Source organism: Echinops telfairi, unplaced genomic scaffold (genome assembly GCF_000313985.2).
Source record: "Echinops telfairi isolate 266 unplaced genomic scaffold, ASM31398v2 ScPeMD7_7469;HRSCAF=8507_1, whole genome shotgun sequence".
Lineage (NCBI taxonomy): Eukaryota > Metazoa > Chordata > Mammalia > Afrosoricida > Tenrecidae > Echinops > Echinops telfairi.
This window is the reverse complement of record NW_022111373.1, coordinates 5,278,019-5,301,542: the sequence shown is the minus strand read 5'-3', so window position 1 is coordinate 5,301,542 and position 23,524 is coordinate 5,278,019. Positions and strand designations below refer to the sequence as shown.

General features: G+C 51.4%; 1 protein-coding gene across 1 annotated transcript in view; it reads left to right on the top strand.

Moving 5' to 3' along the window:
* The window catches only part of PCBD2 (pterin-4 alpha-carbinolamine dehydratase 2), a 51,634-nt gene that overhangs the window by 1,569 nt on the left and 26,541 nt on the right, over nucleotides 1-23,524 (top strand). Inside the window, exon 2 of the mRNA XM_013006064.2 lies at nucleotides 3,705-3,836. Within this exon, the coding sequence (XP_012861518.2) occupies nucleotides 3,705-3,836 (132 nt within the window). The remainder of the gene's footprint in view (nucleotides 1-3,704; nucleotides 3,837-23,524) is intronic.

Genomic DNA, 23,524 nt, shown 5'->3' with positions numbered 1-23,524 from the left:
GACGGGCAGCGGCGCGGTCCCGCCCGGACCGTGCGCCGGGCGCAGGGGCCTCGCCGCCCTGCCCGGAGCGCGGCGGCCGCAGCGTTGAGCTCCTGGGGCTTTTCAGGAGCTATTAATAAACGATGCTTTTGTGACACGTGCTGCTTTTCCTCTCCCCCTGCCCCCACCATTTTCAAGGAGCACGCAGTCACCTTTCTCGTTTGAGAAATCAATATTTTGGGGTAAATTGAGAGAAAGCTTTAACATGCAGCATCACCTAGTGGAGAAACGTTGCAAAAGCGCGCCGTTTCCTTAAGCGGGCCGTTTGGCACCGTATTCTTTTTACTAGAAGACATTAAGATCGCCATGGCTTCCCGGCCCCTAAGGAAAGACCAGGAGTTGGATCAGGTGGGCTTGGCGCAAGGCGCATCCCTGCGCCCACGATGCTGGCGGGGCAGAGTGGCGGCCAGTGCCCGCACACTGGAAAACACTTCACCTGCCCGCTGTTGTCATGGCCACACTCCAGCTAAGGAGGCCTGGGAATTCTACGTTAGGTCACCAGGAGGCTCCTAACCTAACGATTGGTGGTTTGAATCCCCTTGCTGCTTTGTGGGTGGAAGCGGAGGCAGTAAGAGGCATGTGACTTTGGAGAGGGGACAGTTCTCTGTCCTTCGGGGTCACTGCGAGTCGGCATTGAATCACATTGGCAGTGAGTTTGGTACAGGGACCCTCTGAGTTGGAATTCCACTCGACAGCAATGCAACTTTTATTGATGTTTTAATTTCAAATGACTTATGCATGGTCCCATGGCTAAAAGAACAAAGGCAGGCCTCGAGTCAAGTTCAGCCAGTTGTCCTTGAGTTAATTTTGGCTCACGGCAACTCTAATTGCGTCAGACTTAGAACTGTACTCCACCGGGTTTTCCATGGCTGCTGTTTTGGAGGAAGGATAGCCAGATCTCCTGAAGGAACGGCGACCCTGAATGAGTTCTTACACGCCCCACATCGAGTGTAGTCACTCGAACTCCTCCGCTTCTAATCTTCCTTTCCCTCGTCTCCTCTCCCCACCTAAAGCAAGCCCACCAGGAGCCAGGAAGAGCTCCCTGGAGGCTGGGTCCCCAGCCAGGCTGTCACTGTTGCATGTTATGTGGACGAAGTGGCTCCACTTCACAGCCTTCCGTGGGGTCCCTGTTCCAGGGCAGACATTGGTTTCCACGAGGATGTGGATGCCGGTGCACGTGTGTGTGAGATCAGAACAGAACCACAGGCCTGTGTGGTAGTGTTCTTGGCAGATGTTAGTGTGGACACAGATACTTCGTTTCTTTCCCACAATACTCTGAGTTGCCTAAAATGATTCGGTATTTAATAAGAACTTTAGGCGGTTTCCTGCAGTGGCACTTGGCGTAGATGTTTTCAGAACCATCATTGTAAAACAGAGTACATCATTGGCCTCCTAACAGTAAATGGATTTGGATCACAGGCCTGAAAATGTCTTTATTGAATGAAGAGGTAGTTTCAGTTTGGGCTTCTGTTAGTTTGGGAGAAGGGTCACTACCCAGGGAGGGAGAAAAACAAGAAAGGGGATTCATTGGAGTTCCCCCCGCCCCCCCCCCCTTCACAGAGTAAATTATCCTAAGGCAAACCAGTTTTGCATGTGACCCTCTTAGTGCCAGGATGTCAGTGCTAAAAGATTACAGGGTTTCTGGTGGTGGTGGTGGTAGTGGGGATGGCCTGCAGCTTCAGGGCAGAGAGGTAGGCGCGGCCCGCAGTCTTTCTGAGTGAGCGTCTCTCTGTCACTTGAGACCACCATAGTCCTGAAGTAGGTAGGTAGGAGTTACTGGTTGGTTCTTATGCTAGAATGAGGAGCCCTGGTGATGCAGTGGGTTAAGTATTGGCCTGCTAACTACAAGGTTGGCAGTTCAAACCCGGCAGCCACTCTGCAGGTTAGAGATGAGGCAGTAGTCTCAGCAGCTTTAAGGAGCAGGCCAACTCTGCCCTATGGGGTCTGTGGTGAGGGGGCATCCGCCCGGCGGTGGTGGGCATGCTAGAATGAGCACCCAGCTCTCCTGACTTCTGCTGGAGTATCCTTTTCTCCCTTCGCGAAGTTTCCAGTTCTTTCACCAAGTAACAAAGAGTGTGACCAGTGTAGGCCTGCTCGTCGTCAGCCCCATTTGGATTTACAGAGGGCATTGCTAGGGTGAGTAGAGAAGAGGGGGACAGTGCTTTGGACTGGGCCATATGTGGGTCGCCTTGGAGGGACTTTGTCTTCTGGTGCTCTGAGAAAAGGGTTTCATGAACTCACTCAAGGCCAGGGGCTTTTGGAAGCCTTCCCCCCTGCCCCCCAAGCTAATGTACAAAATTCTTCAGAATGCCCATTTAATTTGTTTTCTTCTCAGGGGTTGGCTCGTAGCAACTTCTGAAAGGTGACAATGAAAGCTACTCCTCTGGTATGGGGCCATCCAGAGGGCTTGGAGCCCTAAGTTCTAATCCCGGCCCCAGCACTGGATTTGTGGGTTTTTCTCATGTAGGTGTGTATATCTGTGTCTCCCGTCCTGGGAAGGACAACACTTCTGCAATATGTGTGACTTGGCAAGTGGTTACGGCCAGTCCCCGTTCTCTGTAGCATGCCAGAGAAGCAGAATTGTGGGGCTCCAGGCAGCACTGAGGTAGAGAGGCAGTGAACCGTTTTGTTGAGAGCTCCCTTGCTTTGGTCTGTCTTTTGAGAACTTTGTGTTGTAAGAACAAAGGAACCAAAAGGTAGCTGGGATTTGTTGTCCTGGGAACTTCTTTTTTAAACGCACAAAATATGATCCCTAGTGGTGCAGTGGTTAAGCACAAGGCAGCTAACTAAACGCACAAGAACGCACAAAACAAAACAAAACAAACAAATGGTGGTTCAAACCCACCAGCCTCTCTGCTGGAGAAAGATACGGTAGTTGGTCATAGGCCAAAATGTAATGTCTTGTCATTTGATCTCCCCTTTGACCCTTCTTAAAGCTGTTTTAGTTTAAAAAAAAAATAAAGGGAATCCCTTCTGACCATGGACCAGGGATGTGACTAGCCTTGGTATCATGCAGAATGCATTAGAAAATGGATTGTAGCAGATGCAGTTAGGTTACAATTGAACGCCCTATCATTTGATCTCCCTTATGATTCATTTAAATTTGTTATAGTTTTCAGTAGTTTCTGATTTCTTTTTCATTGAGGTTTTATTTATTTTATTTTTTTATTAAAATGTCTTTTTGCCCATTGAGGTTTTTTCCTCGTTTTACTGTTACTCTTGTTAGTTTCTCCTTTTTCGGTTCATGTTTGTCTGTAGGTGAGATCCAGGAGGGGAATCTGTAGACGGTAACTGGAGTCATGGTTCCTGTGGGCCTGGCCAGGGAGGTTTGGGGGATGGAGAGCTAACGGTGAGGAGTGTAAGAACGAAGAAACTAGTCTAGAACTGCTATGATGATGATCGTGCGCCCTTCTGACGTGATCGAACTGTTGAATTGCATGATCTGTGAATTATATGCCAATACAACTGTTGAAAAAAGAAAACAAAAGATGGGGCATTCTGCTTCCATAAAGATTACAGCCTTGGAAACCTATGGGGCAGTTCTTCCCTGCCCTGGAGGATTACTATGAGTCAGACCAACTTAGGGGTAACAGGTGTGCCCCAAACTAAGAGTTGGGAGTTCCTTTGAGCGTAAACAAACACCTGCCTTTGTGTTCTCATTGCAGTCAGCAGATGCCCATGGGTTGACAGCAGAGGAGAGGAGCCAAGTTATCCTGGACCTTAAAGCAGCAGGATGGTCGGAATTAAGTGAGAGAAACGCCATCTACAAAGAGTTCTTGTTCAAAAATTTTAATCAGGTATGTATGATTAATTCTGGGTCGTGCCAACGTCTGCTTTTGTCATTGTGACCACTGTTGCTCCTGGCTCTCCAGTCCCCTGTGGGATTCAGGATCCAGATCCTCCTATCGAAGAATTCAAGCTGGAAGTGGCTGCCCCATCTCCTGCTTAGTTCTCCGCTCTGTGGGGAGGAGGTGGTTTGTGTCATTTGGAAAAATCAAATGTCAGGGTTACTGTTGCTTGGTGTTGGTCCCAATATTTAGTTTGTTCTGCAATGTCAAATACCATTAAAGGCGGGCATGGGCTTAAAAATATTTTTTTAATCACTTTATTGGGGTCTCATACAACTCTTATCATAATCCATACATACATCAATTGTATAAAGCACATTTGTACATTCGTTGCCCTCATCCTCAAAACATTTGCTCTCCATGGGCTTTTGTATTTTAAGAGTAAAAAAATAACTAAAAAAACCCCCTCACTGCTGTTTGCTCGATTCCAATTCCCAGCAGCCGTGTAGGACAGGAGAGAATACCCCTGTGGGCTTCCGAGAGCCTTACCTTTTTCCTCTCTCGTGATTTTGAACCGCCGACCTTGTGGTTGAGTAGCCACTACATCACCAGGGCTCCTTGAACTGTATATGTGGTTGAGAAACACAAATCTGTCTGTCTGACTTCCCTGACGTTTCCTGGGAGGTGAGTCGATTTTCTTTCTCGCCATAATTGTATTTCTCTTTTTGGATCGACTCCCAAGCTGCACCTTCTTCCCTGGTAGGCTGTTTCCCGCAAGTCCCGTTGCCGGCCCTTAACGCTGCTTTCTCAGCACCTGGCCTCCCGTTGTGGAAACTCGGGCACCCCCCGTGTGGAGTGCCATCCTCAGGCAGTTACTGCGCCCCTGCTTTACTGGAAGGGAGAGGCTTTGGACTGCATCACGTTTGTTCAGTTAGTTTGGAAATCCCTCGGACAGGTTGATTGTTTATATTTATAGTAGGTGTTGGCGTCCAGAAGTCAGAGATCATGTTTGCTTAAATAATCACTGTACTGAACCAGTTCGGGCCCCAGCAGCCACTCACAATTGCAGATGCTGGTTGCAGGGAGGGCGGGTGAGGAACCTCAGACTTGTTTTCCTGCTCCAGGTGCTGAGCCGTGGGCCCCGCTTGCTCTCCATCCAGCTGGCTGCCAGCCTTCTGCTCTGAGTCCCCAACTCTGAGGACACCTGTACCAAGCTGCCTGCCTGTCCCTGCCGCCCCATGTGCCCCACAGCTCTTGCAGGGGCTTAGCACTCCTGGGCTGGTAGCAGGGGCTCCCTTCGGTACAGTCAGCGTGTGCATAAGCTCTAGGTCACATTTTCTAAGCTTATTAAACTTCTTACATGTGTACAGCCTGACTTCTCTAAGCCCGGGCTAATTTATTAGGCTTTGAACATGTGGCTTAAAGTACTTGAGCGCTGCTGCCCCAGGCTCTGCCCATGAGCCAGTCCTCCACTGGAGCTCCAGCCTGCCGTGTGGGGCGGCTTTCAGGGATGGCAGCGAAGGGGAGCCATGTAGGGCATCTTTGAGTAAATGTCATGCGATTCCTTAAGACATTTAATTAATGAGGCATCTCCCCCCCCTCCCGTCCCCCTATCCAGCTTTGTGGGGGAACGAGGCAGATGACAGGAAAACCAGGCAATGCCAGGGAATTTATTCAGTGAGCAAGTACTGGGATTATATCCTGGAGTTTGTTTTTCAGCCAGTCTCCCACTTACTCATGTTCAGTGGGCACCGATAGGGACAACGGTCAGTGCCGCCAGCCAGGGAGCAGCAGGAGCGAAGTACTCATTGTCATGGGGACATGGGGAGAACAGAGCCGGGGGCGCCCTGGTCATCTCGGGAAGAGAGGGCTAGAGGAGAGTACGACAGGGTCTGGGCTTGGGTTAGTGATGCAGATTTCAGGAAGCGGGGCTATTTCGACACCTGGATCTTGTAATAGGGCTTACCTGTAGAGACGGAGAGCCGACCAATGTGAGGCCAGGGCTGAAGTGGGTAGGAAGCAACTAGCCACTGCTTGCTAGTTGGCCCTCGCCTGCACTGGCTGGACAAGGTTGGTGTTTGCCCGGTGCTGGCTGTGTGTCTGTTCCAACGTGAGGGCCGAGTGGTCTTCGCTGTCATGGTCTCAGAGGGGCCTTTGTCTGATGCTGCAGTGGGTGTTTGGCAGGAAGACTTGGAGGCCCAGCGGGGCGCGCCAGGCCAGCTCCCAGAGGCAGGGGCACTCACAGGCCGCTCACTCATCTTTCATTTGCCATTTTAACAAATTGTGACAATCGCACAAACTCACTGCCATTGAGCCGAATCGAACCATAGCAACCCCCTAGGATAGGGCAGAGCTACCCCGGGGCTTTCCGAGGACGTAGACAGGAGGAGCTAGCTTCATCTTTCTCTGAGGCTGATGGCTTCAAACTGCCGGCATGTGGTTAGCAGCCCCGCCGAGTGACTCGTTCTTTTTCCCAGGGCCGCTGTGTTCCTCTCCCCACCCCGTCCTCTTGTAGATGTTTTGTAGTTGGTGTGGATGTGTAGCTTATTTAAAACACAGCAATTGTACATGCAGTCAATACTTTAAAACTCCTTTACTTTGTATTGTAAAAGCAATCTTCATGACTTCAACAGATATTTATCAAGCATCTTTTCTGTGCCAGACATGGTTCGAAACAACTGTGGCCCCCACTCCAGTGGAGAAGGTAGACAGTAAACAAGGGAATAGGAAAACTAATCCCAGGGAATGAGAAGTGCCGGGAAGGAGAATAAAATGGGACACTGGGATAGGTGCGGGTCATGAGGGTGGGGATGGGTGGGCAGCATTATTTCAGGCGGAGTGGGGAGAGAGGGGTTGGGGACATCGGAGGCCTGAGGGATTTGGGGGTGAAGGGCTGTGGGCAAGAACTCCAGAAGGAGGGACCAGCAAGCACAATGTCCCAGAAGCAGGGTCATCCTGGCACAATCAGGAAGGGTCCGGAGGCCAGTGCTTGGAGTGGACAGGGAGAGAAGAGAGTGGGGGGAGGGGAGGCCAAAGTGAGGGGGAGGCGGGTGCTGGGTGGGTGGAGCGGTGAAGCGTCTTATGTTGGCCATGTCAGGTTTGGGATACTTATTAAAGTCAACCAAACAGCGTTGTCAGGTTGGTAGTTGGATATGTGAGGTCACAGCTCAAGCTGGAAATATCCAAGTGAGAGTTGCCAGAATACAGATAGTCTTCAAAGCCATGATTCAAAGCACAGATCTCCAAACTTAGTTGGCCGACTGCACCCTTTCCAGACCACTCCCCCCCAAAAAAATTACTCAGTGCTCCTCTGGCAGCGAAAGCCTTTTGTGCTCCTACAAACTCCCTGCCAGCAGGTCCATCTGGACTCATCCGGACTCACAGTGACGCGACAGGACAAGTCAGAGTTGTCACTGTTTCTGAGGCTGTGTATTTATGGGACTAGAAGCCTCGTCTTTCTCCCTCGGAGCAGCTGATGACTTCAAACTGCTCACCTTGTGGTTAGCAGCTCAAGGCACAACCCACCATGCCATCAGGGCCCTCCTGCAGCCACAGCCCAGGATAAAGTGTGGGTATCTGCTTGCTCAGCCCTCCTGGATTGTTTCAGTGTCTCTCCCCCACCCTCCTCCGGGCACACCATCCTCACTTTGGGAAACACTGGATTAAATGGTCAGGTAGAGAGGGGGGCTTTAGACGAGCACTGTCTGAGATGGACGAGAGAGGACAGGATGGAATGAGCGGTGGCCACAAGAAGGCAGCACGAAGTGTAGGTGCAGAAAGGTTGGTCCGCTTGCCCTGGAAGGAGGTAATTCTTTGTTTCTTCCCAGCGAGGTCATCAGGGGAGAGGGAGAAAGCATAAAAGGGAGGCGTGCTAATCTAGGGACAGAGGAGTCGGAATGGAGGAACAGTAGAATGAACTAGGGAAGGGTGGTCAGTTGCTGGGCAGGTTCCAGTGTCCACTGGAGATTTATGGCCATATGGGGTAGTGGGTTACACATTGGGCTGCTCACCGCAAGGTCAGCAGTTTGAAACCACCAGCCACTCCACTGGTGATAGGCAGAGCTTTCTCCTCCTGTAACGAGTCGCAGGCCCGGAAGCCCACTGGGGCAGTTCTCCTGTCCTAGAGGGTGCCCGTGAGTTGGCATCAACTCGATGGCAGCGAGTTTGGTTGTTGTTTCTTTTAACATTGTTTTCTGGAGTGTTTACCATGCGGATTTTATGTGCTTTGTCTCGACACATGCAGGCTGGGAGCGGGGGTCTAACAAGGGTTGAGTGTGATCCAGGTGAGTGCAGTGGAGGAGCAGGGGCCAAGGCAGGTGCAATGTGTGCAGGGGAGGGATTAGAACAGTCGGCCATGGAGGGTAAGCTGGCAAGTGGGGCAGTGTGGCTGTGACGTGAGGGAAGTGATGTGCCCGTTGTCTTAGCCTGGACTTTTAGTTTATAGTTACAGCCACACAAGTATGCAAAAATGGCTATGAAGGCTGCCTCTTAGAGCCAGCCCCAGGAGCCTATTGTTTGTATGGTGAGCCGCGCCTCCCTTGCTGCAGCTGCCCCCGGGTGAAGGGAGGGCAGGGTTGAGGAAGGGCCCTGTGCCCCATATGCTCCCGGGGCAGCCATGCAGCAACTCTCCACAGAGGAGATGCCACAGACAAGACCTGGTGACCCACCTTCCCGTAGGGGGCGGGGAGGGCGGGGGAAGACCCACACCAGGTGTTATCAATTTTCTCTCTAATCTTTGTTGAACATAGAGAAGTTTTTTTTCTCAAAGTTTTGTTTCTTTTGGTTAACAGGTTATGGGCTTGTTTCAGTTACATATGTCATCTTTTTGATTGGACTGCAATTTTTAAATGGTTGACTAATGCAATGGTTATAAAATGGTACCACAAGTTTGTGTTAGCATCAGTTCATTGCAACACTGTGGAAAATGAGCATGCTCCTCCTCATGCTGACCAGAGTCATACACTGGAGAAACATTTCCAGGGACACTGGGTGAAAAACCCATTTCTCAAACCTTTGGGTCACTCTAGGTTTTACTAGAATAGTCACTCGCCAGCAAAATATGTTGGAACTTTTATCTCTTGGTTTGATTCTGAGATACACCTCATTCCAAATAGTCTAAAATCACATGAAAGCTCAGAGCCAGAAAACCAAACCCACTGCCTTTGAGTTGATGCTGACTCAAAGCAACTATGTAGGGTTTCTGAGACTAAGTCTTCCTGGGTGCAGACAGCCCCTCTTTCTCCCTTGGAGCTGCTGGCGGGTTTGAATTGCTAATTTTACAGTCAGCACTCCACCGCTGAACCTGCAGTGCCCTCGGAGCGCAATTTGAGAGCTCAGGTGCGTGCAGACACTGAGTGGGAATGAGGTCTGGGCGTAGCGGGCCCGCTCTTGAGAGTTTCTGCGGGTGTACGACTTCATGAGGGCAGACAGTCGCATCTTTCTCCGGAGCAGTGACTGCTGGGTTTGAACTACCGACTTTGTTAGCAGCCCATCGCCTATCCCACGGCTACCAGGACTCCCACTTGGGGATTGAAGACCCTCTACCCCGGAGGCTTTTCTGCCCTGCAGTGATCACAGTCTCGGAACCCACGGGGCAGTTCTGTCCTGTCCTGGGGGGTCTCTTTGCGTCAGAAATGACTCAATGAAAGGGAAGGTTTGGGGTGTTGTTTGGCCACCTAGTCAGTTTTGACCCCTGGTGACCCTAGAGGGCAGAGTAGAACTGCTTCTTAGGGTTTCCATGACTGTCCCTCTGGATAGGAGTGGACAGCCTCATCTTGCTCCCCGTTCAATGGCTGGTGTGTTTGAACCACTGACCTTGTGGTTAGCAGCTCAAGGTCACCAGAGTTCTCACTTTGGGATTCCGTGTGTCCGTTCCCAAAGGATCCCGATAAGCAGCAGATCAAGCAGCTCTAAGTCTTGGCTGCTGCCGGTGCCCCGGGTCTGCCTGTGGCGGCAGCGCTGACCTCTGCAATTGCACTGCCCCGCATATGTAGCAGGGCTTGGGGGCAGGGGACACACTGCGAGCGATCAGAATATGGCAGTCCCGGAACTCGAAGCAGGGATTCCCACACTTGGAATGAGTGCGCTCAGACTGGGTGGGCTGCCTTTGTAAATGATTTCTGCTTTTTGCCCTGTACTTGCAGACATCAAGGGGGAGAGGCCTCTCAGTGCTGGCTGACCTTGTCCTGGGGTGGTTGGCGACTGCTGGGTGTCCGCTTGGGAAAAACCACACGGCTGTCAGAAATGCAGGTGTGGTGCCTTCTGCCGTTCCTTGTTATGAATGGGGCCAGATGGGAAGCTCATGCAATTGGAAGGAAGACAGAAGGTGAGGGTTTGGGAACCTGGGCAACAGCTGAACCCGATGCCAGCAGGGGGAGCTCTCCTGGGTAAGAGCCCAGACTGGCCAGGCCTCAGGCAACTGGAGGGCTGTCCCCTTCTCTCACTCCTGGGTTCCTGGAGGGTGGTGGGTGGGTGGGGTTGTTCAGCACGGATATAACAGGCTCCGGGAGAGGTAGGAGTGGTGGCTGAGAACGGGTCTGAGCTCCATGCTCTTTGGTTGAATGAAGAATTGCCAGTGGAGGATTGAAGGGGTTTCTAATCGGTAATGGAGCCTGTTTGCTTCAGGAGCAAGGGCCCAAGGTTAATGAGAGGGCACTCCGGTTCTCCGCCCTCCTGTAGAAGCTCCTGGGCCTTGGCAGTTTTCTTAGGTGGGGCTGCCAAGGTGTCGGGCGATGTCCGGTTGCGGGGTATCCGGTTATGTGAGGCTGAATTATATGGGGCAGCTGTTTTGCAAAACGAGTTCTTCTCCATGTTCCCCGCAGACAGCGTGCCAGAGTGTGGGATCTCGTGCGGACCAGGTCCCTGTCATCCCCTTCGCACTCTGGGGCTGCAGTGGGGGCAGGGCGGTGGGATGAGGGGCGTCCTGTGCCCACGTGGCAGTCTAGCAATGGTGTCCTCCGTGGGCGTGGGGGTGTGGAAGATGTTTCTCTTCCTGTGGCCACGACTCCTGCTGCTCACTTAACTTGCCAACAGTGGCCCGGTGAGGGATTCGATCAGAGGCTTATGGCTAACATTTGAAACACTTAGTAAGGTCACGCTTGACGATACCCGGCTGGAAACAACTCAACGCACAGCCTAGCGGTGTCTGCAGGTCATCTCAGGAGCTCTTGCTGTGACTCCTTGTGGCCCACGCGCCACGGTTCAGTGTCAGTATTGCAATCCTATCAACGGGATGTGTGAACACTGGTGAGCCAGCCGGTGAGGGCAGGGAGGCACGCCCACAGAGGCCCTTCCCCAGGCGGACAGTCAGATCCCTGAGGAAGTGCCCTTCTGCTGGGGGAGCCGAATGGTGGGGTGTCTCCACCGCTCCCAGGGGAATGGGGAGTAGAGAAACTCACAGGTTGTCAAGTGTTACCTAACACTCGAGTTGCTAATCAAAGAACCTGTGGGGGCCTTCCCGAGGCTGTCGGGTGATGGGTTCGGCCCCCGTGGGGTGGGTGAGGGAGACGTAGACCAGGCGTGGGGAATGCGCACGGGACCCCACTAGGTAGCAGGAAAACGCTGCGCTGGCTACACCGTCCTTAATAAAAATGGACTTCCAACGGCATGGGTTTTTCTTAGGCCTACAGTAAATCTTCTGTTTACAGAACGTAGCCTGAGCATTTTGTAAAAGTCAAACAGCCAAGAAATACAATTTCCTCAGCGGTCTTTGTCTTGCCCTTTTACAGCCGGCGCAAAATCAGGTGTGTAAAAAATAAAAAAGCGGTTGAGCTGACATGAAAGGTATTCCAGATTTATGCTTTGCAGATGATATGGGTATGATTAATGCGTTCATTGCTTTAAAAAAAATTTATTGCTTTTCACAGATAATGTACATGATGCATGGAAAATGCTCTGGGTTTGAATCTTGGCCAGGTTTTGACTGTGAATATCCACAGATGGTCTCCTCTAAGTACCACAATTATTATTTAAAAAAACCAAGAAAACTTGTTAGGCAACGCAGTGACATAAATTTCCTTTATGTAAATTGCTTTCATTAGTGTAAGACTAGTTGTCGCTGTCAGGGGTTGGGAAGCACTTTCAATGAGATTAACTTGGTACAATGTGGTCCCAAATGGGCCGCTCTCAGTTTAACTGACAAGAAAATCACGCGTGGGGGAGACCGCCGTGCGTGGCCGTGCCGGCACCCCGTAATCGGTGGACTGAGTGGATGACAGTGGCCCGCTGGCTCGGCCATCACAGAAAGTCATTGAAAGGAGACCTTGCGTAATCACTCACACGTGCCTGGGGCTTGTTCTTTCCCATTCCATTTTCCCTGGGCATCCACGGGACCCCGTTGCTATAGTGGTCAGGTTTGCAGAGCTACAGTGCTGCCCTGCAGTGCTGGGTACAGCAGGGCCGTGGCACAGAAGCTTGTCCTTTCGGTTTTTCAAAATACCGGGGCTGGGGGCCTGGTGGAGAAGGCCCATCAGCGATCCGGGAGTCCCCAGCAGCAAGGATCGCTCGGCCTCAGGTTTCCGTGGCCTGTCGGTGTCCTTGGAAGAGATTGGGGCCACGGTGTGGACAGGTGGCTGCGGTTCCTTCCTGGCTCTGAGCTCTCTGTCTGCTTTCTCTCATAGGTCCTTTCATTGATTTTTCTTTCTGATGCTGGCCCCATCTTATGTACATTGTATAGACGAACCTTCACCCCAGACTCACCTATCCTGTATCCGATTGAGCCAAACAGATCAGTGACACCTCCTTGCTTTGCAGTGAACGTATGGCACTGCTCTTCTGAGCTGGGCTAGCAGGGGACATTCTAACGAAGATTGCTGACCAAACCTGAGGCCGGGGAAGTACCTGGGGCTGACCGGGGTCATGGCGCAGTTGGTGTCAGCGGCTCACGTCTTGTCCCTTCAGCAGCATTTTAAATCCTCTGCGATATAGAAAGTTGTGTTTTAGGAGGTGGCTTGTTTTCCAAGGGGTTGGCTTATGAGATAGTTTATTGTGTCAGCCTGGCCGATAAACACAAGTGGGATTAGCTGAAGGGCGGAGAGATAAATGGCTCGGTGAGCCTCACCTTTCTTGTCTCTCGCTCTTTGATCATCGGACCAGTGTGCGGCTGCCTTGCTTGTTCTGTGCCTCAATTTACAGGCTACGCTACCTGTGGGACGCCTAGCCTGTGGACGGTGTCGCTGTAAGTTGAGGTCCCTTTAAGACATCCCTGGAGCTGGGGACTGGCAGTTGGTGACCTGGCTGACAGTTGGTAACCTGCCTTGTGATTGGCTGCTGTGCTGAGATAGCCTAGCTCTCTCTATATAGAGAGGAAAATCTGGCAGCAGACGAGACTTGAAGGACTGCTCACAACTCTCTCTCACAGGAGTGAGTTGCACTGAGCCATTTGTACTGCTTTATAATTTAACTGTTCATTTCTCGTATTATATATCTATCTGTATATAATTTCACAGTTCATTTATTGTGTTATATATCTAATTATCTTTATAAATAACTATATTAAATTATCAGCAATTTGGTTTTATCTCTCTAGAGAACCCTGTCTAACACAGCTTACTTTCCGCCTTACCTGGGTCTCACCGAGCTTCCTGAGCAAGGCGGAGTCACCAGCTAACACAGCCAGGCTGCGTTTGTTTAGGAGTGACCCAGGTCCCACCTGAACAACTCATGCTGTCCTGAAAATCAGCCTCTCAGAACAGCCGCTAAATGCTGTTTGCTTGTCCAGCAAAGCAGGATTGTGGCCGCCTACCATATATATATCGTTCATCAAACTGGCTGTCCTCTCCGTTGCTGTGCTGGTCACGGTTGGGCACCAGGTGTCTGAAGCAGGCCCAGTTGAGGCGAAGCCCAGAGCAGCTTGGCCTCCCGCTCAGAGCCCCAGAGCCCCTGGCTGTTGCTGGTGGGGGTGGGGGGGTGGGGGTGGGACATGGGGAAGGGCTGGAGCTGATGCCACTGAGGGCCCCGCCTCACGAGGGCCCCCAAGAGTGGAAGAAGGCAGATGCCCGAGAAGCAAACGCTGCTTCTGCACTGAAGGGCTGCCAGTTCTCCTGGGGGAGGTGGCCCATCAGAATTTGTATAAGACAGTGGATTGAAAAAAAAGGGCATCTAGGACAGATAACCCCCTCAGGACCAATAATGAGAGTATCGATACCAGGAGGGGAAGGGGAAGGTGGGGCGGAAATGATCTACATGTAACTCCTTCTAAGGGGGATGGACCACAGAAAAGTGGGTGAAGGAGACAATGGTCAGTGTAAGACATGAAAAAAAAAAAGATAAATTATCAAGGATTCTTGAGGGAGGGTCAGGAAGGGGGGAAATGAGCTGATACCAAGGGTTCAAGGGGAAAGAAATTGTTTGAGAATGATGATGGCAACATATGTACAAATGTGCTTGACACAATGGATGGATATACGGATTGCGATAAGAGCTGTAAGAGGCCCCCCAAAAATGATTGAAAAAGCAACAACAATTATAGTCAAATTAATCAGACACTAATTTATGGAGTGCTCGTGCGCAAAAGGAGGCACACTTAGGACAGCTGCCTGGAGGGGAGGACCTTTGAGCTGACCCTGGAAGAACTGTTAGGGGTTAGGTGAGGCACCTGAGGGAGGGGCAGCAGGCAGCCAAGGGCAAAGGCAGGAAGGGAGGGGGCGCTTGTTGTGCGTCATGTGTTTGGGAAAGAATGGTCCTCACTCTGGTTCGGCACGCTGGGGTGCTGATGGGTGGGGAGGTCCCTTGGTGAACGCCCCCGGCGGGCCTAGTGGTGCCTCCACATTAGGGGGTCTGAAACGGGACCCTTGCCTTTCTCCCCTCCTAGTTGCTTTTTGCTCTCGGTACCACCGTCCTCTCAAGCACGCTTCCGTTCTCTCTAACCACGCTTGTCCACTATCCACTGGCCAGTCTCCCTTTGGTGTCTCTCCCCAAGGCTGGGCTTCTGGTGGTTGTGTGCCCCTCTCCTCCTCGGGGGGGTTCCTGTGGAAGCCCCCTGACAGCCTTTCACCTCTTGGCTCTCCCTGTCCACATCGGGTCTGCATTCCACTTGGTTGCAACCAAGTTGGGCTTTGCTGAAGAAATCCCAGTGCCTTCCAATGTCACCTGTGCGACCTGCTTCAACTCAGACAGGCTTTCAGGGGCGCCCTCTGGGTGGCCCTCACCCGGTTTCTCATGCACTCTCTGCCAGGGACCTCACCCTGCTGGTCATTGCAGCTGTAAGGGAGCCTGACCGCCCCCCAGGCTTCCTCCCTGAAGAAGTAGGGAGACCAGGGCTCTGGGGTGGGGCCAGTCCACTCGTTGAGGGCCTTCCGCGTGTCTGCTGACCCTCTGCGCTGACAAGCATGCTCTCCTTTTCCAGGGACCGGTCTTTCCTGAAAACATGTCCAACGTGTCCAAAGTCGAAGTCCCACTGTCCTCTCTTTTTCAAGAACCCTCTGTTGGAGCTCTTAGAGGTGGTGTGACGATCCACACGTCACGTGTATGCAGGGGACTTGTGCGGATGCTGCCATCCTCATGCTATTTTTTAAAGATCATCTTACTGGGGCTCTGACAGCTCTTACACAAGCCACACATCAATTGAGTCAAGCATCTTTGCACATATGTTGCCAGCATTGCTTTCTGAACATTCACTTTCTGTTGGAGCTCTTGGTCTCAGCCCCTGCCATCATCATTTTGAACAGGATCTTTCTTCTTGATAGCATCTCTTTATTCCCTCCCTCCCCCACCCTACCACCCGCTTGAACCCTTAATACATGATATATACAGGTAATGATAATTATTTCTATCGTACACCATCCGATGTCTCCCTACACCTACAATTCTGTTATTCATCCCCCTCAAGGGGGGGTTATACAGCCATCATTGCTATCGGTTCCCCCTCTCCCCCCTCCCTTCCTGTACCCTCATGGAGTCAGTACTCCCATTACAGTTTCTGAGGGGTTTATCTATCTTGGATTTAGTGTGTTGAAAGCTCTTCTCTGTACCAATGTACATACGCAGGTCTAGCAGGCTTTGTGAGGCAGAACCGGTCACTGTCCTCACGTCCAAGGAGCGTCCTGGCTGTACTTCTAAGACAGACCGTGTCGGCTTCTGGCAGTCCAGGGCACCCTCACGGTGTTTGCCAGGACAATCACGTGTGCATCGGTGGCCCGCCCGCCGGTTTTTATGTGCATACGACACAATTGAAAAGCCCAGGGCTTGGGTCAGGTGCCCCCAGTCCTCAAAATGACATCTTTCTCCCCTTGTGCCACAGATTTGCCCAAGACATTGCTTCCTTTCTGCTGCGTCCATGAACATTGATTGTAGATCCCAGCCAAGTAAAATCCTTGACAGCTTCAGTCTCTTCTCTACTTATCGTGCTGTCTGTCTGTCTGTCGGTCCGGTTCTGAGGACATTCTTCCTTTGGTTTGAGCTGCAGTTCAGACCGAGATCCTTGATCTTCTTCAGCAAGTGCTTCAGGTCCTCCTTGCTTTCCACAAGCCAGCTTGTGTCATGTGCATGTCACGGGTCTGTTAATAAGCCTTCCTCTTATGATTGAGCGCTCATGCGTGCTAGGTATTGTGCTAGACACCTGGGATGCCGTTGGGAACAAAGCCGATATTGTGCCATCTTCCTGGGGGAGTTTACAGGGGACTAGAGGGGGAAGGGCACCAATGAAAAGAAAAAGGAAGGCATAATTATAAGTCATAACTTTCATAAGTACCATGAAAGAATAGCCTAACAGCTCGTGCTTATTGCACACTTAAACCGTGTGCCAACCACTACTGGAAGGACTGCCTACATAGTCACTCGTTTAATCCTTGCGAACCCTGTGAAGGCGACGTGGTTTTCCTCATTTTGGAGCTGAGGAAGCGTAGGCTTAGATAAAGTCGCCTCCCCCAAAGTCTCAGAGCGAGTCAGCAGTGCGATCCCAGGGGATGTGGGTCATGCCATTACCCTTGGGGCATTGCTTCCTCTCCAGGAGGGAAGGGAGGGAATAATGGGAAGACTGGATCCCTTTTGAAGGGAGCGGCCAGGGCAGGCCTCACTAAGGAAGTGACGAACCGATGCCTGTTTCATGAAAAAGCCCCCTCTCAGAAGTAGTGCAGGGTCAGAGTCTGAGTGGGGACCTCAGGAGAGGTGCGCCAGTCACTGTGCCCAGAGTGATTGCATCCGAGCCAGAGAAGAAATGTTTCTCTGCATGTCTCCGGCACACGATCTAAGCGTTAACCAGTGGGTGCACTTTAAATATACGAGGTCCCTTGACTGGGTTCACTATGGGTGAGCCTAGTCAGCATCTTTAGTCCCAGGGGAGCATTGTGTTTGTAATCTCTTTGTCTCCCATAGGTTATTACCTAAAGCCCCCTCTCACTGGGGACTGTCCCTCCCCCTCCCCCTCCCCACTCGCTTATTTGCTGGAGTGGCGCTGGAGGTGGCGGAAGAGGGAGCTGCAACGAGAGACCTGGGCGAAGGAAATGGGCACTTGAGGGCGTCTCAGAGTCTCCAGTCCACCTGCCCCCAGTCCTGCCAGAGTGAGGCTGGGGCTCGCCCAGGCCTTTGGCTCCACAGCGCCAGGCTTCTGTGAATACTGGCGTCCTGGGGGCCCATGCAGTCTTCCAGCCCTCCACCACGCAGGTCCCCTTCAGGCCTGTTGGCCTGCTGTCGATTAGACTCTCCTTTCTGTTTCGAGATAATTCTACTGGTCTCAGATCCTTTCTTCTTTCCTTTTCTGGGATCGCTGAGTCAGCACTCCGGGCTGATGCGGTTTGGTTTTCAGTCATAACATGGGGCATGTCTGCAGAGGAGGGTTTAAAAAGAAGGCTTTAGAAATACTGCTTTGAAGCCCTTCTGCGTCACAAGCCCACTGCTGTCCAGTCGGTTCCGACTTGGGGTGACTCCGTAGGGCCGAGGAGAACTGACCCGTAGGTTTTGCAGGGCTGTGCTGTTTCCCGAAGCTGACTGCCACACTGCGCACAGAGTGGCCGGTGGCGGGGTTCGAACTGTTGGCATTTGGGTAAGCAACACAGCCACAGTGTACCCCAGAGCCCCAGACTGCATCCAGGGACCCTGTGATGTTGCCTTTTTTAACCTGACCGTGCAGCCAAACCAATGTTCTTTGTAATAGTGTGGAGAGTTACATAGTGCTTTCTCAGCTAAGGAACCTGTCTGTGGGTGTCACCTGCTTGTTAGCTCTCTGTTGGGTGACTTGGCAGGTAAGTCTTGGGGCCCCCATTTTGCCAGTGGAGGAGACAGGGAAGTTGAGGAACATTCTTGGATTAACCAAGCCAGCAGGCCCCCTTTCCTAGTCCAGCCCGCCCCCTGCCCCAAGGGGCTGCCCTGCCTTGATAACCCTCCTTGTAGAATAAATGGAGATGTGGGCTGTGGTTTCATTTAGTAACGAACGTCCTAGACTTTTGGATCAACGTCTGTGGGCTTTAAAAAGAGTCTCTTTCTTTGTTCTATTTTTGAAAAAGAGTGTTTATTTTGGAGGCTGGTGGTCTTTGCATATCTCGGAGAAGGGTAGCTGCTGCTGATAGGCCTTTGACCTGTAAGTTATTACATGGTCCTTGTGCCCTGAAAGCGTTAGTTTACAATGCTAGCTTGATCTGTTCCGAGTCCTCAGTCTCTCACAGATTAGAGGTCAGCTTCTGTCTGGAGAGGAGCGTCCCGCTCCAGGTAGAAGGCAGCCAAGCTCCGCTGAAAACATTGCTCAGAGGACGGGAAGGCGGCTTCGAGAAGGCAGCCGTGTCCTGCATTAACGTGGCCTCGGCTTTCTGAGCCGGTGACCCCTCAGCCGTGGACCCAGGTGTGCAGAAGGGAAGAAGGGAAGGCCGCAGCGATCTGGAATGTCTTCAGGTGGTTCTGCTATGCGAGTGAGCACGGTTCCTTTAAAGAGAAGGCCCAGCACGCGTGGAGCGCCCGGAACCCACGCTGACCCGCCAGGCCGCTCTCTCTGGCAGGAGTGACTCAGCCAGGCTACTTTTGTGTGGTGTGCTGGGCTTGCTGATAAAAACACACCATCTCAGAGCTTCTTCTGGACAGCTCGTATGTTGTACACTAGGAAACACGGCAGAGCACAAAGAAGGAAAATGTCCCTGTCATCTTTCTGCTCTGTTGCGTGATGAGGTGTGTGCCCTTGTTTGTGGCCACATGTGGCGGTGATGTGACTGGCCTTCAGGCTGTTCCAGCCCTTGGCAAGCGAGCCCCGGTGTGCAGAGCCGTGCTGTGCTCTGTGGTTTTCACAGCAGCGACCTTCCAGAGCAGGCCTTCTGGCCTGACTTCCAAGACATCCGAGTGCTTTTGAATCCTTCCAGTCAGTAGCCTAGCGCATCTGCACCATCTATGTATGTGTGAAGGTGCCCTTGTGATGCTGTTAGGTGCTGGGTTGCGAACAAGGTCGCATGTTCAAACCCCGCAGCTGCTGCTCAGGAGAAAGATGAGCCTGTCTGTTCCTGTAAAGATTTATAGGCCCAGCAGTCTTATTAGGGTGTGATGGGTTGCAATTGATCCAATGGCAGAGGGTATATATGTAAATATATATAATTTTATATTTGGGGCGGTGGTCATGCTGTAGATCAGTGTTTCCCTAAGTCAGCGGTTCTCTATCTGTGGGTTGCGACCCCCTTGGGGGTCGAGTGACCCTTTCACAGGGGTCACCCGATTCATAACAGTAGCAAAATGACATTTATGGAAGTAGCAACGAAAATAATTTTATGGTTGGGGGTCACCACCACTTGAGGAACTGCATGAAAGGGTTACGGCATGAGGAAGGTTGAGAAGCACTGCCCTAGGTGGACACTATTGTCCCCGGGGAGGTATTGGGCAGATCCAGGGGGCTGAAAAGCAGGTCGTTGCCTTTGAGAATAATAGGAACTGTAGAACACGTCACAGTGCTCGTGTAGAACTTGTACATGCATCAAGAGGCAATTGTGTGACTGGAATGGACGAGCACTACGTGGTTTAAAATGAAGGGAGGTGTGCGTCAGGTGTATCCTCTCACCTGATGCCGTCTGCATGCTGAGCAAATCATCAGAGGAGCTGGCTTAAAGGAAGACGAACATGACAGCATGCTTCCCAGCCTGCGAGACGCAGGTGGCCCACCCTTGCTTGCTGACAGTGAGGAGGACATGAAGCGCTTGAGGGGAAGCGCAAAGCTTGCAGCCTTCAGTGTGGACAGGTCAATGTGAAGGAACCCAAATCGTCACACCTGGATCAATAGGTAACTGTTGTCAAGGATTTCATCTTGCTTGTAGCCAGCATCAGTGCTCATGGAAGCAGCAGTCAGGAGGCCAAGCAGCGCAGTGCACTGGTGAACGGCGGCCCCTCTTGAAAGTGTTTGGAGGACTCAGGCCCTCCTGACCCAACCGTGGCATGTTCAGCTGCATGTGGAAGTTGGACACTGAACAAGGAAAACTGGAGAAGAATCAGTGAATTGGAACTCTGGTGTTCGTGAGAATACTAACAGACCCGTTGTAGACACGTACAGCCAGAGTGCTCCTCATTTGGGGTGGGGGTGGGGGGTAAGGATTGGTCTCGTGCACTTTGGACTTGTCGTCAGGAGAGACCAGGCCCGAGGAAAGGACAGAAAGGACAGCACGCTTGGTAAAGTCGAGGGGCAGCCACAAAGGGGAAGGGATGCACAGGTGGTATGTTAACTAACCAATACTTTTCTTCACCAACAAGGCTCTGTAAGTATCTTTTCTTTTGATTTTTTTACGAACATACACATGTCGTATGATTCCCTAGTCCAGTCACGTCAGGCAGAATTGTACAATGGCTACCACAATGGTTTTCCTACCTTTTCTGTGTGTTTCCTACAAATGCTGTCAGCTGATTCCAAACATATCCAGGGTCCGTCATCGTTTCTTCCTGCCAAAGATACTCCGGATCCTCCCGTCCTTTGAGATTGGGCATAAGTCTCAGTACTTGTTAAAAGTAAACAGATCTCACCACCTAGATTGAGTTGCCCTATTAAAACAAACAACAACAACAACAAGAAGACAAGCCCTTCAAGTGACCAGAGAAAGCCAGCCAGATGTTGCACCCTACAGCTTTACCGCGACCACGCGCATGAACAGAGAATGACTCTCTGGTGGAGCTGCCCTCCCTCACCCCACCTCTTCCATTCTTCCAGATAGAGAAAGCTTGTCTCCTTGGGAGAGAGGTATTTCATAGGAAATGAAGTCTTTGTAAATCCTCAATCACTTTTCCACACTTGCCAATTCTCTGGCAAGTAATGGCTTCTGAGTGGTGTAGGAAAGGTGTCTTCAAAGCAGACAGTCATTCGATGTACACATCCTCATCTTTTTATTTCCAAATCAGATAACCGGGCTTTTTCTCTCGGGCTGGCTGCGGGTGACATCGCTGGGTCTCAGACTCAGAGGGAGGCTCCTGATTGATTAGCTTTGTTTCCCCCTCATGTCACCTAACAGGAATGTTTCCTGGGGCGCAGTGACTGGGGACGCAACCCGAGCTGCTGCCCAGGTCTGAGGTGATCAGCGATCACTACATCTTGGGTTGGTGTGCTCCGTGGTGTCCAATCACGTCGGCAGCCAGGGAACCATGAAAGAATTTTCTTTTCAAGTCTCAGTGCATTGCTCTTTCTGGCCCTGATCAGAGGTTAGGAGGCTTCTATTATACATGTAACCAGGTATTCATATTTGTCTTACATTCTTAATCTTTTGGCTATTTGGTTGAAATACATCTACGCCTCTTAAATATTGAAAGCTTAATATCCTCTAACCTATAACTGCAGAGTTAAAATGAGTTTTATGTGAAATATTTAGTTGTGGGCCCCATCTTCAGCTTTTTATATGCCACAGTGGTCTTGTTTCTGCCCCCCTTCCCCCACTGTCTGATAGTGAGGTCATTTTCAGTTCTCTGAGAAATTCTATTCCCAGCCAGATGCGGCTCATATATTAAAAGTAGCACCTGTGGCTAATATCACAGCAGCTTACCATAAATTTACATGGTAACTAGGATTATATCTGTCAAGACTGGTAAAACACATCTAGATTTAATTTGATTTCCAGTATTGTAGGAGCTATCCAACATTTTGCTTCATAACTATATTTTAAAAGTTAAAAATCACTCCATTGTTAAGTTTTATAGCACTCCTAGTGCCCATTAAGTTGATTTGCTCAATGGAGGTCAGGGAAAAGCAACGTGGCTACATTCAGATCGGAAACCAGCCCATTTGTGACAAATTTAGCCCTTTCGTGTGAATCTTCTCAACGTCTCTGCCCTGATTGGATTCAGGTGTAGCTTATGTCAGTAGCGTTTAACCTCAAAAGAATGGGCAGTGTGACTTGGTTGTTGTAAATTACACAGCGGGTTGCCGTTGCTTATTTCTGTGTGACTGTTGACGTTGCTGCTCCGTGCCCGCTGCTCCCCTGCTCTTGCTATAAACGCATGGTTTGTGGCGTTAAAGACATCTCGGAAAATTGGAGTACGTGCCCTTGTCCCCTTCCCTCCTTTATGTGACCTCCCATCAGTGGCCTTATTCCCTGTTATCCTTTGAGCCACCCCCCACGTGTTCTGATTTGCACACCTGCAGGTAGAAAATTGTTTTGGGGTGCCATTAAGTCACATTGTTCACCAGCTTTCGAACGTTTACGAATACAATAATGATCCGCCACAAATCACAGTGATCTGCAAGGACCGGAGAATCCACTCCGACAAAGAAGAATTGAATGGTGAACTTCTCCAGAGCCCTTCCAATTGACACAGAGCCCTGACGAGGAACTGGTAATTCACCAGCCACAGTCAGAATGAAAGCCGGAGTTCATACCTTCTGGATGCTTAGTATTTTAAAGCAGCGGGAAATGACGTTTCTGAATGAGTGGTTGTCATTTCTTAGACAATCACCTTGTGCCTGCCGGAGCGGATCATGGGGTTAAGAATCGACAGTGAGGCGAGGGCATTGCACAGCTGCTCAGCCCAGGGTCTGTAACCCTGAATCCATGCACCCACTTTGAAGGGCATGGAACAGCAGCCAAGAACTGTCACGCCGCCAACGTCGTAGCAGGGGAAGAAGCCATTAGGACTGAAGCTGAAATTCAGACACGTCTTCTGTGCTGAAGTTGCGGGGTACCATCAAGTTGGCGACAGCTCACAGTGACCCTGGGCCCTGCAGAAGGAAACGCAGGTGGGTCCCGCGCCTGGCTCGCGGGGACTGCTGGGCCTGAGCCCATTGTGGCAGCCGCGGGGCCCGTCCACTTGCTGAGGGTTGCCCTCTTTTCCTCTGACCCTGGACTTTACCAGTCCCCTCACAGGCTTGGGCAGTGAGTGAGGAGGCGGGAGAACAGTGGAGGCCTTTACGTTATTATCGTGCGAGTGTGTTACCAGGTGTAAGTAACCACGACACGAGAAGGCCAATTGGAGCCTTGTATGCATTTTGGTGAATCATGAACACTGTGGTATTCGTGTCCCGGGATGCACCGAGGCTTGGGGCACCTGGGACGTCCGGGTTGTGAATCCGGACTGCGGGTCCTGTAGCTGCTTGGGCACTCGGGAGGGGCGAAGTGACCAAGTGGAGGTGCTCAGACCCCTGCCTTTCCTCACAGCCTTCCTTGAGTGCATTTGTGGTTGCCCTTTCTATTCTTGCCGTCAGCGCCTGGGATGGTGCCCCACGCTCCAAAGCCCAGGGAAAGGCTTGGTAGAGGGCAGCAGATTCATCAGTGTGTACCCTCCACCTGCAGGGAACCGTGGTGGTGGAGTGGTTTGCACCCTGG